Here is a 17,350-nt window from a genome sequence, read left to right as displayed (position 1 = left end):
TTATAGAAAGCTATGAAAGAGAATGCCAAAATGCGTGAGACGCAGGAGAAGATACGACGCGCCAAGGAAGCCAAGGAGAAGGCAGAGAGGGAGAAGAAGGAGAAGAAAGCCAGGCAGATTGCGATACTGGACATGACCACAGGTGGGTACAGGGCTAAACGGGATAGACCAGAGTTAGGCAGACTTGGTGTGATCAGTACTATGACCACAGTTAGGCAGACTGGATGTGATCAGTACTATGACCACAGTTAGGCGACTGGATGTGATCAGTACTATGACCAAAGTTAGTGGATTGTGACACTGGTCATGATCAGTAATATGATCATGGTTGTGAATGTGATGCCTGTTATGACAACAGTTAATTACAATGCAAAACTGACTATGAGAAGTAACATGACCACAAACAGTACGTATTAGGGTGGGTAGACAGCTATATATAACAAGAGCAGTAATATGAACAAAGTTAGGCAAATAGCAATTGCCCATATTTCGGCAGATATCAGAACTGGATTTGTTCTTGTTGATTTTATTTCAGTTGAAAGATCATCCCTTATATCAAAGGGGTAACATAAAGGTGGGAGTGATGATGATTCAGAGGCTTGAGAACGTTGTTGTACAGTTGGGTTGTATTGTTGCTTCAGATGATGACCAAGAGGGCGTGATGGACAACCTGCTGGAGGCACTCAAGACAGGGTCGGCTTTCAGCGTCAACCGGGAGAAACGAGACGGCAAGCGCCGGACACCACGGGCAGCAGGGGGTACGTAGTTAGTCGTTAATACTTCATTAATATGGATATAAAACATTGTAGTGTATACCACAAGATGCTTAACGATGTTAAAAGTTAAAGATTTAGAGGTCCCCTAAATCAAGTACAGTGGTAGCAAACTGCAAGGACCCGAGAACCGCCTTAATTTTGAACATTGGTGATGTATGTTTATGTAAATAATCTTTCTCTCAACTTCAGGTGCAATTTGATAATATACTTATTTTATGAGCAAACTGAAATTGTACGAGCCCATCTCAAAACGTATTTGTGTTATAAAAAGGTTAAGTATTCAAGAAATTACTCCCTGGTGAAGACATGAGGGTGTACAGGGATGATTTTTTTTGCAAGGTCCCCTCTTTTTCTGAAAGGGTAGATTTTTTTATAGACATTAATCTACCTATCTGATGCCACATGACTAATCCTTGTTCCCGGTGGGATTTTGGGAGAGAACAGGACCTGTGTATGACATTTCTAAGAGCCATATCATGTAAACCTGGCCATCCCATTGGCTCTACCAGGGGAGTCAGGGTTAGAATTGGTCCCCAGCAGCCAAGGCTGTTGTAAGAGTGACCATGTGAATCAGGTGGTCAGGCTCGGGGACTTGGTTGCTTGTGTGTCATCGTACTCTGATGACATGGAGCGTTGCTCACAGTATCAATCACTAGATTGTCTGGTCCAGACTTTATTATTTATAGGCCACCATCATATGGCTTGAATACTACTAAGTGTGTCGTTGAACAAGCAAACACAATGGCCCCTGGGGGGCACGGGTGGCCCAGTCATCTAAGGTGCTGCGGTTTGCTGTGCAGAGTTGCGTCCCTTGGGCATGCCAGAAACCTATGATTGTGGGTTCGAATCCCGGTTCGAACCGGTTATGTTTCTAGGTTTGTCAGCACCATAACCGTGCTCGTGGGTTTCACTGAAGTGGTAAACGTCCGAGACCTGCATCACTTCGGGCTCTCCTCCCACATTAAGCTGACACGCCGTGATCTAACTCGAATACTGTTAAAAGCGGCGTTAAACCCAACTCACTCACTCAATGGCCTCTGAGTAGTGGTAGGACCTTGATGGGTGACCTCAAGGGGTTGTAACTCTCGGTTGTGATCTGGCTGATTGTGTGTCATCTTACCCTGGCAGTATGGACCGTTGTTGATACTATCACACAGTTTGTCTGCCATGTCTGGGCCATGTACTGGTTCTGTACAGACTAGTGTGAATATTCACCCGTGAAGATCTGGGATAGAATAGGTCTTAGGCGATCATGCTTGTCATGTGACCTAACAGGATCGGGAGGTCAGGTTCACTGACTTAGTTGATGCATGACATCATATCCCAATTGTGTGGAGCAATGTCATGATGTCAATCACTGGATTGTCTGGTCCAGACTTGATAATTTACAGACTGCCGTCATATAGCTTGAATATTGCTGAGTACGGCGATAAACAACGAGCAAACAGACAAAACAAATGGTGGGAATATTGCCACAAATGCGGCTGTAATATTGCTGACAATATTGCTGGGAAACCCCCAGTCACTATCACCTATGTGTAGAATATATTATGCAGCCTAATATAACACTTTTACAGTTTGCAGACTGCCATAGTGTATGCAGTTGTTATGAATGAACTAATACTAAGCAATCTATGCTACATGTCTACATTATTACTCTGAATGTTCAGTATCTGTATATGGACACTGCATCTGATGAGTGTTGTCAGATATTGCCTTGATATGAAGTACATGATCATTTCACCCCACCCCACCTCACCCACCCTCAGTAGCCACACCCACTGTCAATAGCCACACCCACCCTCAATAGCCACACCCACCCTTAGGTAGCCCCTCCCACATATCCATCCTACCCTCCAGCTGTCTCACCCCTGACACCCTACTAACACCAGGTGTTCAGAATTACACCCTTTAGGGTCTGTTGAATTCTCAAAGACAATGAGGAATACGTTATAAGATCTTCAGCATCAACCATGACAAACCCCTCATCTCCAGCAGTCTCACTTCTTGACACCCTACTAACACCAGGGCCCACTTGCACAAAGCGATCTTAGCGCTAAGATGATCGTAACTCCCATACTTTAACATAGGCTTACAATAGTTGTAGTGCTAAGATCGCTTTGTGCAAGTGGGCCCAGGTGTTCATAAATATACCCTGTACAGCCTATTGAATATTCATAAGGTCATGATGAACATATTATGAGATCTTAGCACAAACCATGACGAACCCCATAGATGTTCAGAGTCAGCACCCAATGTAGGCCCAAGGAGCAGACTAAACTGGAGATTGGGTGGTCACAATGTCTGACCTGTCTGATACTGCTATGCTTGTCGTAAGAGACAGCTAAGTGGATTGGATGGTCAGGTGACTTGGTTGATTGCATGTATTTGTGTTCCAATTGAGTGGATGGATGTCAGTCATTGGGTTGTCTGGTCCAGACTCAATTATTTACAGACTGCAATCATATAGCTGGAATATGGCTGAGTGCAACATTACGAAATATTTTCCGACCTCTGAATTAGGGCTTGATGATCATTAACTATATATTGATCATTTGTCGATAAATATCGGAGAAGTAACTTTAAGCAAATATGCAGTAAAATCCTGAAAGAAATCAACATATTTCACACCACTGGTGAGCCAGTGACACATTTATGTATGGATTACTTTGAGGACCTTTGAGAAATTACAAAACAGTTGCTTTTCATTTTCGACAATTGACATGTCTGTTTCGGTAAGTCCAAACTTTTTTTTCATCACAATAGTTTATGTAAGTTATTAACGATAACAACAATTTCTTGTCGAAAAAATTGTTAATATTTCTTCCCATTTTCGATCCTTTTTGCCAGCACTTGCCCGAATATTGCTTACGGAGGTGATAGACCACATTCCCTCACGTTCCCTCACTGGGCCCTCCACTCAGTTATCATACTGACCCTGTGACAAGAAACATATAATTCCTACTGAATGTATTTTCGATGAAAATAGAAATAATCAATTTTCCATTCAACATATTTCTATGGGAGAAAAGTAAACTGTCTGCTTGTGAGAGAGTATGTTCATTTGTTTGGGCGGTGGTTCAATTATGGGGTACAAAGCTGTTTTTCTTTATACAGGAAAAATTTATTCTTTCCATGCTTGGTGCTTTTGCTGCTGCTCTGGCGCCTGCATGAGATAATTATACATCACCAGCCCTTATGTGTTCATGCCCATGCCATGGAAGTTCTGCCCAAAGAACTTATGATTTAAAAATATGATTAACAAAACTTGAACAAGTCTACATTTATGTTGACAACCCTATCTGATTGGTTTTAAAAAAATCGAAAGTCATGGGGATTTTTTGCTTCACAAACTCCTGTTGGTCCCCCATGGATTTCCCATGGACTCTTCTGACCCAGCAGGACATCTCATAGATTCCTGGTAACCCCTCTACCCCCCCACCATATGGATTCCCTTGAACGCCTTTGGACTCTCCAATGATTCCCCTGACCCCCCAGACCCCCCACCCCCTTGACTCCCAACCCCCTTGACTTCGCAGAACTCCTGTATAGCCCACGGTAAGATTGTAATTGCTCCCTATCCAATTCTTCCGGGGGCACGGGTGGCCCAGTCGTCTAAGGCGCCGCGATTCGCTGTGCAGACTTGCGTCCCTTGGACATGCCAGAAACTACGATTGTGGGTTCAAATCCCGGTTCGCCCTGATAATGTTTCTACATTTGTCAGCACCATACCCGTGCTCGTGGGCTGCATCACTTCTGGCTTTTCTCTCACATTAAGCTGACACGCCGTGATATAACTGGAATACTGTTAAAAGCGGCGTTAAACCAAACTCACTCACTCTCTTATTCTCCCATCCTTCATACCCCCATATATTCTGCTGAATGTGTGTTTATGTTCGTCTTGAATGTCTTCTCCCACAGACCGTATATCGAACCTGTCAAGGTCGCGGGTATGGAAAGATAGTCCTATTAAGGCTGAGGTGACATATCATATCTTAGCATGATCATGTGGTGCAGTCATGTGACTCGTGCATGACCAATTAGATCCTTGGATTGTAACCTCCACGTGACTATTGACTCATCGAGCTTTGCATGTGATCGTCATCTGCTGTTTTACTTTCAGTTCTCTCATCGTTATTTTATGTTGCCGTCATCATCAATAGGAATTAGCTTGGCCTCTCCGAAGAACACGCAAAATTCTTTTTTTTATTTTACGGCGCCTCAATCACGATCTCAACATTTGATCTCAATCCAGTCATCACAGTAATGGGAACATACCCCTATTGGATATCCTGATTCACCCAGGATCCGCTCAGGATTATCTTTCACAACTAACAGATCGTGATTGAGGGTCATATTTTGTTAAAGCAGTATAGGGCAATTCCTTTCGTTTCCCAAGTGTTCGGTTGTAGTACACAGTGTGTGTTGTTTGGAGAGAGCCTTTAGTATGTGTTGTACTCATTTCGTGCCTTCAGGGATGACAATCTGCCACAGATTTGACCTTGACCCTTGACCACAAATTTGACCTTGACCCCTTGACCACAAATTTGACCTTGACCCCTTGACCACAAATTTGACCTTGACCTCCAAACCTTTGTCTATTTAACTGAACTATTTTATGGCAGTTGTCATCCCTTTGAACTGACATTTCAGGGCTGTTGCTAAAATAATGTTACCATGGTGACAGAGGGAAGTCACATTATATGAATGGATGTTCCCATTGCTATGTCTTTAACTACTTTTCCTCCAGGTAAACTGGTTTAAAATCAATAAGTATAGAATGGTAAAAGTAGTCTTTTACTGTTGTGTTTCGCAGGATTCGTCTTTGATTAGCTAAAGTATAGGCTTTCAACAGGCTTTTATACAGGATGCGAACCATCATTTGATTGGAGCTTTTACCCCTTTGATAACCAATCATGAAAGTCCAAGGATTTTAATGATCATGTATTGTTAACACAGATTATAATAATACTTGGTTTTATTGGAAATATCTACCATTGCTATATACTTGTAAAATAACTAGTCTGCTGTACTCTCTAACAGGAAATGCATGGACCTGTATTGATAACACTTTAATGTCTAATGGCATGATTCTTACATGTTTTGTATGGCCACAGCTACTTGTGGCACTGAGCATAATTTTTTACTCGATGCTGATCTTAGAAGAACAAATTATTTTTGCAAATGTAGAATTTGTAACAAGAACAATTTAGATTGAATTTTTCACTTCCTTCTCTTCTGCTGCTCAGGATTGGCAGGACTAAGACTTAGACAGGTTTTGACCTTTTGTCTGGTTTGACCTTGACCTTGACCTTGTAAAGGGCAGATAATTATGGTGGCTGGATTCTTCCTTTTGATATCTCCTTGTAGGATCTCTCCCCTTGGCATATATGGTTGCTTGGTCAATTCTGCAGGTGTATTGTTCAATAAGATAATATAAACATGAAATAAAGTGTGATTTGTTTTGTTAGTTTGTCACTTCATTAGAAAAATAAATATTAACAATAAGAATGAATCCTTCAGAATGTTTCTTAATCACTATAAAACCTGCATATCTTATGGCCAGTGTATTCAGGAAAACATCCACATCGACAGATATTAATGACAAGAGATAAAGTTTGCTTGGGACATGAAATAGTTGCAATGCCCCCTCAGGGCCCCTTTCAACAAAGTGATCTTAGAGCTATGGGGGCGGTCGGGTAGCCTAGTGGTTAAAGCGTTCTCTCGTCACGCTGAAGACTCGGGTTTGATTCCCGACATGGGTACAATGTGTGAAGACAAATTCTGGTGTCCCCCGCCGTGATATTGCTGGAATATTGCTAAAAGCGGCGTAAAACCAAACTCCCTCACTCACTCACTTAGAGCTATGGCTGTCGTAAGACTCTGTACATGGGAGTCATGATCACCTTAGTGCTAACATTGCTTTGTGGAACAGGGCCAAGGTAAGTATTTGCAGGGGCATTTCATGTTGATTTTCAATTTTATTTTACCCCTTGTCTATATCAGGGTAGAACAGAAGATAGTTTAGTGTTTGTCCTTTTTGAAACTAGATATTCCTTGGGTTTTGGCTTTCCTTTGTAGAACCAGTTTTATCTTTGGATTTGAAACTCCTTCAAACAACCATTTGTGTTTAAGGCTTTGAAAATCCTTGGTGTTTGACCTCCATAGAACAGATATATCTTGGCATTTGACCTGCTGTTTAGAATGAGATATGACTTGGACTTTGTCATCCTTTTGTTGAACCAATATTTTGGTCTCTGACCTCTTTGTAGAATCAGATACAACCTGGACCCTGACCTTGGGAAGACTCAGACAGATGCTTGGTTTGTTTCCTTGCTGGAACCCAACTGACACTTGGCCCAGTGCCTTTAGAACCCCTTGAGTTTGGGTTGTCTACTGTTTGGCTGTTGTTGATTAAAGCTGTTTCTTCCAGTTCTTGCATGTACAGTTGATTGTGACATTTGCATGACTTCTTTTCTTCTGTAGGTCATTTCAGATTGTTAGAAACCTGTTGCTATTGTGATCTGCTTTCATTGCTTCTCTGCAAGAGGATATTTTGTAGGACTTGATTTTAAAGCTTCAAATGATGTTACACTTTTTCAGTGCTTTGTCAGTTGCTTGTTTGCGCGGTTTACAAGTTTTGTAATATAATTATAATACTGACATGCAGCAAGGTGAATTTTACACTTGCTTTATAAATAGGTTGATTTTAATGTGCTCTTCAATAACACTGACCCGTGAAGATCGGGGGTAGAATAGGTCTTCAGCAACCCAGGCTTGCCGTAAGAGGTGGCTAACCGGATCGGATGGTCAAGCTTGCTGACTTGGTTCTTGCATGTCTTTGTATCCCAATTGCGTGGATCGATGTTCATGATGTCAATCATTGATTTGTCCGGTCCAGACTGGATAATTTACAGACTGCCGTCAAATAGCTTGAATATTGCTGACTGCGGTGTTAAACAACAAACAAACTTCAAAAACACTACTGAGAGAGCAAAAGAGAACACCGCTTACTCTTTACTTTATTTTTAGTCATGTACGTGTGAAGATCCGGGGTGGAATAGGTCTTCAGCAACTCATGTTTGCTGTAAAAGGTGACTATGCTTGTCGTAAGAGGCGACTAACGGGATCGGGTGGTCAGGCTCACTGACTTGGTTGATGCATGTCATCGATCCCAATTGCGTTGATCGATGCTCATGATATTAATCACTGGATTGTCTGGTCCAGACTCTATTGTTTACAGAGTGCTGTCATATAGATGGAATATTGCTGAGTGCAGCGTTAAACAACAGACAAACAAATCATACATATCATAGTATGCAGGGAATTATTCTTACCTATAAACAATTAAAACATTCATTTCATGATCACCAACATATTAACATGTGACCCATTTTTGGATTATGTTCATTCTTTTTGTGGGGGGGCTATGGTTGCACAGATAAACACGAGTGCAGGCTAAAATGGCACCTCAGCAAGTGTGGCGTTAAACAACAAACAAGCAAACATGCATGTACCTGAACATTTCAGCTGTTTTCTTTGTGTGCACAAATGGATATGTGCTTCAGAAACAGGCACAGTATAATAGGAGCCTTATGTTACTGGAATACTATTCAAGGCAGCCTAAAACACACCACACTTATTACTGTACGCACATCATGGAGTAGGGATGAGTTCATTGCTGGCATATTTGTCCAGTACTTCTATAGGTATTAAGCTGTTGTGATTAGAGGTTTAGTTTGTAAAATGACTTATTTTGCTTGTTATGTCTTCTTTGGGATTTGTTTGGATTCTCCTCAAATCCTGCTTTTGCCCACCAAATTTTGGTTATGCTAATTCTTTTCCTTTTTCATCAACAGCGGAAAGGAGAGCTCAACTCGCACGGTCGCGGTCTCGACAGAACCTCCTACAGTTAGACAGTTCCACGGTAAAAGAAATAAACTTTGACGAATCCCACGCTAATGAGATTCCGAATCAACCACCCGAGAAGTCACAGGAACCCGAAAGAAAGGAGAGAAGACAGCATAGGAGACGCGAGAAAACACAAGAGGAATCCGAGGCTGAAAAGTTGCTGGCTCGACTTAAGGAATTATGATAGCCTCGTTCTGGATTCAAAATGGTCGCTGTTGTGGTCATGTGACCTAACCAAGTGCATGCTGGGATATGTTACGTCATGTTATGATATGTTCTTATGGATTGAAGATGCTTGCTGTCGTTGATTATGCGACTCTTAACCAAGTGCATGCTGGGATATGTCATGGAGTATTCAAAATGTAGGACCTGCCTCTGTGTCTTGCGACGACCTATCCGTGTCTTCTAGGCACACCGCATGATCATAAAATAGAAAGTGTTCTCGGTAAAATGCCTTTCTCCTGGAATTGGGCAACTGTGATACAATGAATTCAGTTTGTGGAGTTGATGTGGGTCATGTAGCAGAGGAAGTTGTAGCTGTCGTGAGAATCTCACTCGCCAGGTCCGACGTAGCTTTTATACCTGATGTTATATACAGTTCTGTAGTAGTGACATATTTTTAAGAATTTGTTCCAGGTGTGCTATATTACAGATCTTTCAAATAATTGCTCACATTTCTAGTTTGGAATTGGTTGGATCTAAGGACTCCATGTTCAGCCTGTGCCCCAAATATTTCTGACTGTTAGCCCAGACTTATTTTTGAGCTTCAGTACTGGTTACTTTTAAACATGTAAATTGTTTTGCCAATGTACACTAGCCCATCTGAAATGTTATTAGACGCAGGCTTCGAGCTAGAGGTGAAAGGCACAGACTGCATGTTTCTGCCAAATGAGGATTTGAATCTGTCCTTGCAGCCAGGAGCTGAAATATTTTGTTCTGTCTTTAGGTCACACTAAGACCTTTGTATTTTCTGATTGAAGTCGGTATGATCGTTCCAATCGGCCATCTTGTTAATGTTGTTGTAGTTGGGACCATGTGAAACAACAGACAGGAGTTGTTTCGATTCTATTGATAATGTTTCAATTGGCAGCTGACGCCTCGCCTTTGTTGTTGACCATGTCTTATGCCAACCAATCATTTTGCTTTATTTTGATGTTGTCATGGTTACGCTTGTCAAACTAATTGCATCCAAGTCTGCCATACATGGTAATCAGTGCACAAATACATATGCTGATGCTAAGACAATGATATTAGATATGTTATGGACTGAAATCTTCCCAAAACGTTTGGGATTGTATTTCAGTGTATGTGAAGAAATATCTGCTGGCACAAACGGTAGCAGCAACTTTGTCTTTTGTTAAGGGAACTGGTTAATATGCTGATTTTGAAAAGTACTCATTAAATACTCAGTGGAGAATTACAAAGTACTTGAAAGAATTGAAGAAAGACCCAAACTCAGATGGACATTAATTTTCTTGAGGTTGAAATGACATGTATGGCTACTTGCGTGTACATTCCACTAGCACTTTAATAATTTACTTGTGACAGGTATGTGTGAGTTTCTCACAATCAATCTTTTAATCCTTAAAGTTAAGGATTGTATTGTACAAGGGATTATTTTGTGTGAGTAAGAATTGGTCTGAAAGTGAACTTTAAGATGAAAACAGTGCTTGAAGATGACTAGTTATTAGTGTCCACTGCCTTGCGGGCCTCAAAGTTTAAATTTTTACCAAGTAGCCATATGGCTACAAGTATTTTTTTCCAGGTAGCCAGTGGTAAATCAAGAAGTCAAGCCAATATTGTAGGTAGCCAAAAGCATTTGAAATTATCTTTAACAAATAACTACTATAATATGTACAAGTTACAGCACTAGTCTTGAAATTGTATCTCAATGGAAACTGTACTTGAATTTTGTTACTTGTGACTTGAACAATGATGCAATTTATGTTACTAGATTACATAGGTATATCCTCGCTTATTCAATGAGCATTGTCAACCAAAATAAAGTACTAATTACATTAATTTGTATGTATTTTGGTTCATTGTCGACTTTAGAAGGAATTATTTGTGAGTACAATTATTAGCAGACATGTTTTCCAATATCAGCTGTTATTTATTTTTGTGTCTACATATGTGTAGCAATAGAATTTAGTCGCCACAAGACATTTTTCTTGGTGGTCATTTGGCTACCTCTGAATTTTAGACAGTAGACAAACTGAAATTTAGGTTGCATTGGCTACTGTTTTAGTCGCAACTTTGAGGCCTGCCTTGGAAGCTTCAGGTAATTGATTCAGGAAATGAAAAAATAGATTGATCAGTATGCCGATTTATGTGGCTAGACTTCCATTCGGGAGTAAACAGGAAGTAGGAGCTGGTCCACGAGAAAAAACAACAGACACTGTCTCCCTCCCATATTCCAGACAATCACACAGGTGGATGAAAGGATGGAGAAGTTCTTTCTTGGTGGGCTTTACCTGAAGTTCTGTTTCTGAAACCTCTGTCCAGATCATTTCACAAAATGATCTTAGTATTAGGACATATTTCAAATACTTAACATAGACTTACAACAGCCGTAATTCTGAGATCGTTAGAACTAAGCCCTGGAGATATAAACCTCAGCAGTTAGGTAGTTGCACTAGTATCCAGGAAAGTAGTACCTGTTGATGGGACTCCTTTGACTTATGGTAGAATCCATATTTGCATTTTGAATAATAAATTTGGATCGATGCTTACTATGTTGACGATGAGAATATTTCTTGAGTATTAAGCCCATTTCAAGATCCTGATATCTATACGTATATTCACCCTGTGAGATCCCAGTAGTTAGAGAATACTCATGTAAGGTGGTGCATTATTGGTACTCTTCATGACACAGCGAAATGATACAAGGAACAAAGATGTTCTTGTTCACTGTACACAGACCTGGCATCTGTATATTATACTTTCCTGAAGGCTTATTTAAATGAATTTGTAGATACTCTCCAAATATCTGTACATTTTGCTTGAGTCATGGCTTTAAGATGCATACAATCTCCCTAGTCTGAAGGTAATGTACATATAGAATATGGGCTAGGGGAGGTAACTGTAAATGTGTATATTTCTATCACCCATCATTGCAGGTAGTCGCATGTTTAATCACCATTTCTCAATGTTGCTCTATCGGCCACATGTTCATCTGTTAAGCTGATGCCTGTTGTTGAGCGGTCACTACACAGACAAAATCAAATTCGATTTTTAGAGTAAGCATGCTGACGTTTTGTTGATCTGTGCCCTGTTAAATATGTAGTGTTTATACGTACAAAAGAAAACATTCAGTTTATGCTATCATAACTTTAAAATGAATTGATTTTCATTGGTCAATCAGAGGTTTCAAATCTCAATATCAGACACTGTCTGCCATAATTTTCTGTTTTCTTTCAAAATAGCTGACTCTCACCTTAAAAATTCAATTTAGGCCGATAAGTTATCTCTGCATCTAAAGACCATTTGTAACTCCTATAATTAATCCCCAGGAATAGGGTGTTATTGATTGAATGACAGAATAAAATTTGTATAAAAATTAGTTGCTTAAGTTCAGGTGGTTACAATTTGCAGATCGGTTAGATGCCAGTTCGCACTTTCCTGTTGTCTGTGTAGAATCAGGCCCACAACACAGGACCCAGGTTATCTCCCTGTATTTACATTTTGCTCTCACCCCTTCAGTTATCTCCCTTGTTTTGTAGCATGCAGCATTATGTTAACGTTAAGTTTTTGTTCTTTTGTTTTTCAACACGAAGTCATTCATTGTTGAGAAGGTATAATTGCCGTTTCAAGTCGTCAATACACATCGCCAGAATCCAATCATACAGTGATCACCATGAAGCATAACAAGGGCAAAGAAATTTGTTTCGGCTTTTGCTCAGGAAACAATTATTTGTTGAAGAAATTCTCAGTGCGGCTTCTGGTGCTAGTTCACTTCATTATTAGGTTTGGATGTTTTAGGTCTTGTTAGAATTATGTGGTTGGCATTTAAAAAAGGCACATTAGCTAAGTTCCGTTTCAAATGTAGGGTACTTTATTTGAGAATATAGCATAAGCGAACTTTCTCAGGAATAGTCTGAAAAACTGTAGAATGAAAAAGTTTTCACACATGTAGCATGTGCTATCTGTCATTGAGAATAGTGTTTTATGGTGATAATTTCTCTTTAGGAAATATTACAGTTGAATCTCGTGTCAAAGTCGCTAATAATAGTCACAGTTCATAATGCTTTTTGAAGACCGGTACAATCAGGTTTTACATCTTCAGACATTGCTATGACGTACAGCTAGAAGTTTCAAAAATGGATCCCCAAAGGATCTTAAACACTGTGTTGATATTTATTGTAGCTGGTGACGGACGATAACACTTTTCAAGAGCACTCTGCATTTTATGTTTTCCAATATTCCCAACAATTTTGAAACATTTTAAAAAAATTTCTTTTCAAGGTTTTTCATAAAAGCTAGGATGTTGTAATTATTTGGGGAAGCTGCATGAAATTGTGCATCAGGAAATATGGTCTCAGATTACAGGAAATTCTCATTTCAGTTTCCAGGAAGACTGCTCCCAGTCCACCTAAAAATAACAGTTTGGCCTTGCACACAAGTACTGAAGTAACGAAGTACTGAGTATTACCAAGGCAGTAATAGAGTAATTAGGATCCTATTGAGAAGCATACTTAAAACTGTGAAAGTCAATATGCTGGTGATATCTGCAAGATTCATAGCTGGGTCGCCAATGTTTTTAGTCAATCTCATTCCACCTTTATGTTCAAGTCTCTTGGAGGTGGTTTAGCGAGAGAAGGAATCGGTGGAGAGAATTGCACAATTCTGGTGAAAGTCATTAACGCAGTTCTGACATTGTTAATATTTGGTGGTATTTGATATTAATGGTATCGCCTTTGACCAAATTCTTTATTTCCTGTAGTTTTTGTACAATATCCTGAGCACCCTTCCTCTCCGTACATTGCTCAACATGGTGTTAAGGTCTTTCTGTTGAACCGCCGTGTCTTTCCTCTAAAGATGAGGTCTGCAAAGTAAAGTATGGCATAATGCTTTGACAAGGTTTTATGGTCAATATTTCTATCTGAAATATCTGTGATAATGCCCTAGTTTTGTGAATGAGTTTTTGTGTTAAAGTAATTGGTTTATTTATTAGTCATACAATGCGTATGCAGTGCAAAAAATTGATTAGCAGAGATTTTGTAACAGGCACTGGCAGGTAACTTAAAAAAAAGTTAATTTAACATTGGCAGTAACACGCAAATGTCCGGTTTTGCTGGTATGGGAGTGACCATTTTATATTCGGCCGGGTTTTTTGTTTGAGACAAAAGATTTTTAAAGTCGGCACTTCAAGATGTACGCTGCTTCATCTGGAAGAGGAGGCAAACTGTCTTTTCGGACTCACATCTCATTCTATTCCATTACTACCAGCATGTTGGGCAAATGTTTTGTTGTTAATTTTTTTTATTTTCAGTGGCCTTTCAAAAAAATATTGGAAAAAATCCCAACCAGTCCCAGAATATTAAATAGTCCTCTAAGTGTGGCAGGCCTTGTGTTTATTTAAGATGCTAGTTTTTGTTTGGGGTGAACGTCCCTCCCAGACTTCCGTCTAGAGCAGTGATGGTGCACGGGGTAAGGAGAAATCTGGTTTACTGTGCATTGTCAACTCTTTTGTACAAGGGAGCCTGCCAAGTGCTCTTTGGTGCTGCAGCTTGATGTGCGGAGTTATGTCCCTTTGCCGTGTTCGGAACCTTTTGCACGCTGATCATGCTGAAACGTTGTAGAAAATAAGGGTCATTCCAATTCTGATTGGTCATTTATGATAAGGAAACATACGCTACTGAATAAATTTGGCTATTTTCTTTTTTTTTTTAGAATGTCAGGGATTGCCCTGGCCAGGCTTTGGAAAATTGGCTATCCTAGCAGGTTTGATAGTGTTTCAAACCTGATAATGTCACAGTTTTAACATAGAGACCTGGACTGGAAATGTGCACGAGATGGTGGAGCATAGCTCACCTTTAAAGGGAACTATTGAGCAATGCCCAAAGGCCAGAAGACCTCAAGTAGCATATAATTATAATAATAATAGGCCATTTATTTTGCGCATGTTTCCACACCGATCAGGGGCATGCTCAAAGTGCTGTTATTACTCTGGGCACTGAATCAGTGTGCACTCTAGAATCATTCTCAGCTCCCTGGGGAGTATACAACCCAAGCTGCCTGGATACTTCACAATGGAACACCGGTTCTCCTCCTCAGTTAGGACTTAGGTGTGAAATAACCAGTGGTGCTATAAATGACATGATATTGTTAGCCTCGGTTTGATATTAAGCAGCATTTATGACGAGTGCTTGATGACTACCTTTTAAGGCCAAGAAAGACATAATGGAGAGCTCTCAGCATCTCATGCACCATCACTGCTTCCTCGTTCTTCCATGGTTTGTTTGGAGCTGTGCCCGATTCCTGACTGTTTGAAGCTGGGTAGTTATGTGTATCACTTGCTGCTGTTGTACTGTGTGGTCTATGATATTCTGCCAGGTCCTATCCAAACTCTCCTTGCCATAAGTCTTGTTTTCGTTGCCAAGTTTGATGTGTCACTCATTGAAACAACATTGCTCAAAGATATTCAGATTATTTTGTCATAGAAGGAAAAGCCACATAACTTTCTGATCTGTTAATGATTTAATCAGGCCAGACCAATTTCATTTCTTGTTTTACAAATCAATACGCTGAGATACAAGGCTAACTGAAAACAGTCATGATTGGTAGTGGTTAATCCCTTTTGAAAGAAACATTAGCAAAGAAGGTTTAAATCAACATTTGAATCAATATATATATTTTACTTTTGCAAATTTATGGTTTGGCTTGTTTGTAGAACCAAAAAAAATTTCATCCAGCCTCTAGAATAATGTCTATCATTGCATTGTTAGTATATTCTTCTGATGACGTATTGTTATGATCGAGCTGCTGTAAAAAATGACAATCTTTTTCATTTTCACACACAAAAACGGAAATCATATTGATTCGTCTATTTTCGTGTGATTTTAAGGTATGACAACAGAACATATTTTTGCCAATTAATTGCATAGATTTTGACTCGTATCATACTTAAAATATGGGTTGAAACCATGGTGTGTCATTTCTATGCATCCAGGACACCACTTGATTGTTGCCAGCGTGTCCTAGCTTGTAGCTTGCCTAGATAAATATGGTGGAAAACCATATGGTGGAAAGTGCAATCTTAGTGCATTGTTTTAATTATATTATTGGATAACTTTGATAATATTATTTATCAAATTGGAAAAATGTTACCAGTTGTGTAACAACTTAATGGGATGTAAATTGGCACTAGGCCGTTAGCCTGAGATAATATTATTTATGAAAAATGTTTCAGTGTAAAATAACTTATTGTGTCTTAAGGGATACAAATTGGCACTAGTATGCTAACCTGAGTCAGTTTGTATGTTATTGCATTGTGAGGGCGAGCAACATTTCAATCTTTACAATGGGAGTCCGTATATTTTGGGACTATTAGGGCTAGAATATGTTTCTGAATTAATTGCATCCCTGTCATATGATTATGACAAGTTTTTCTTGAAGTTAACAGACGCCTTGAATGGTATACCTCGTATTTTAGGGCTATATCTTCTGCAAATATTACAAAGAGAAAATTATTGAATTGTTACAATATCAATTTCATATTGGTGAAAATAAAAATCCAATTTATACAATAAACATTGGTGTGCAGTATGGTTCCATCTGACCAAAGCATATTGGATTGAATGAGAAATATTCATGAAATGGAGTTTTTTGGGGTGTTTTTGGAGGTTATCTGTTTGTGGGTCATGTTAAACTGTCCTTTAGCCATATGCCTCCTGGCTGAGACAATACCAAATATCATAGAAACAAAACATACTCAATACCTATAATAATCTGGCATGTATGCAATCATATTGTGTATTTCATAGAATGGACTTAGCTAAGAACTTGACATCAATAGCTTTGTATGTGATATAGGATTCCGTCGTGTACGCCATACTGTGCAACCTTAAGTCAACTTACTTCTGTACATTTTCTATGAAAACCTTCAGTCATTTCTACCAGTAGATATTCTGGTTCATTATGAATACATCATCAATAAATATTTTATAATGTTCCCATTTTTTGTCATTTTTTTAAAGGTGATTTTGAAGGTTAATTAAATATATCTTGTTTTGCTTGACATTTTTTAGCTCACCTGACTGAATGTCACGTGAACTTATATCATGGCCTGTTTGTCCCTGTGCATTGTCTTTCATATGAAAGCATCTGCTGATCAGAAACCGCTGGACCAATGAAGTTGACACTTCACATTCTACCCACCAATGATGACACCTCAATTTGTTCCAGAGGTTTGGTCACGATATGGCTGAAATATTGCCGATGTGACGTTAAATATTAACTCACTCACTCCAGAGGTTTGAGGGGGCACGGGTGGCCAAGTCGTCTAAGGCGCCGCGATTCGCTGTGCAGAGTTGCGTCCCTTGGGATTGCCAGAAACCTATGATTGTGGGTTCGAATCCCGGTTCTCCCCAATTATGTTTCTAGGTTTGTCAGCACCATACTCCTGCTCGTGGGTTTCACCAAAGTGGTAAACGTCTGAGACC

At 39.6% G+C, this 17,350-nt stretch overlaps 1 protein-coding gene across 6 annotated transcripts in view; it reads left to right on the top strand.

Annotated features, from left to right (window-relative positions):
- Window positions 1-16,860, top strand: part of LOC124118433 (protein diaphanous homolog 2-like) — a 108,548-nt gene extending 91,688 nt beyond the window's left edge. For 2 of the 6 annotated variants that reach the window (XM_048387855.1, XM_048387854.1), the window contains exons 23-25: window positions 7-142; window positions 642-758; window positions 8,636-16,860. In XM_048387855.1, the coding sequence (XP_048243812.1) occupies window positions 7-142; window positions 642-758; window positions 8,636-8,871 (489 nt within the window). In that variant the 3' untranslated portion in view covers window positions 8,872-16,860. Of the gene's footprint in view, window positions 1-6; window positions 143-641; window positions 759-4,697; window positions 6,052-8,635 lie in introns of all 6 variants that reach the window. The other 4 variants (XM_048387858.1, XR_007219050.1, XM_048387857.1 and 1 more) reach the window with 4 other exon arrangements.
- The last annotated feature ends 490 nt before the right edge of the window (window positions 16,861-17,350 follow it).

This window comes from Haliotis rufescens, unplaced genomic scaffold (assembly GCF_023055435.1).
Source record: "Haliotis rufescens isolate VD_foot unplaced genomic scaffold, xgHalRufe1.0.p SCAF_7, whole genome shotgun sequence".
Classification (NCBI taxonomy): Eukaryota; Metazoa; Mollusca; class Gastropoda; order Lepetellida; family Haliotidae; genus Haliotis; species Haliotis rufescens.
This window is presented reverse-complemented; position numbering and strand designations above follow the sequence as displayed.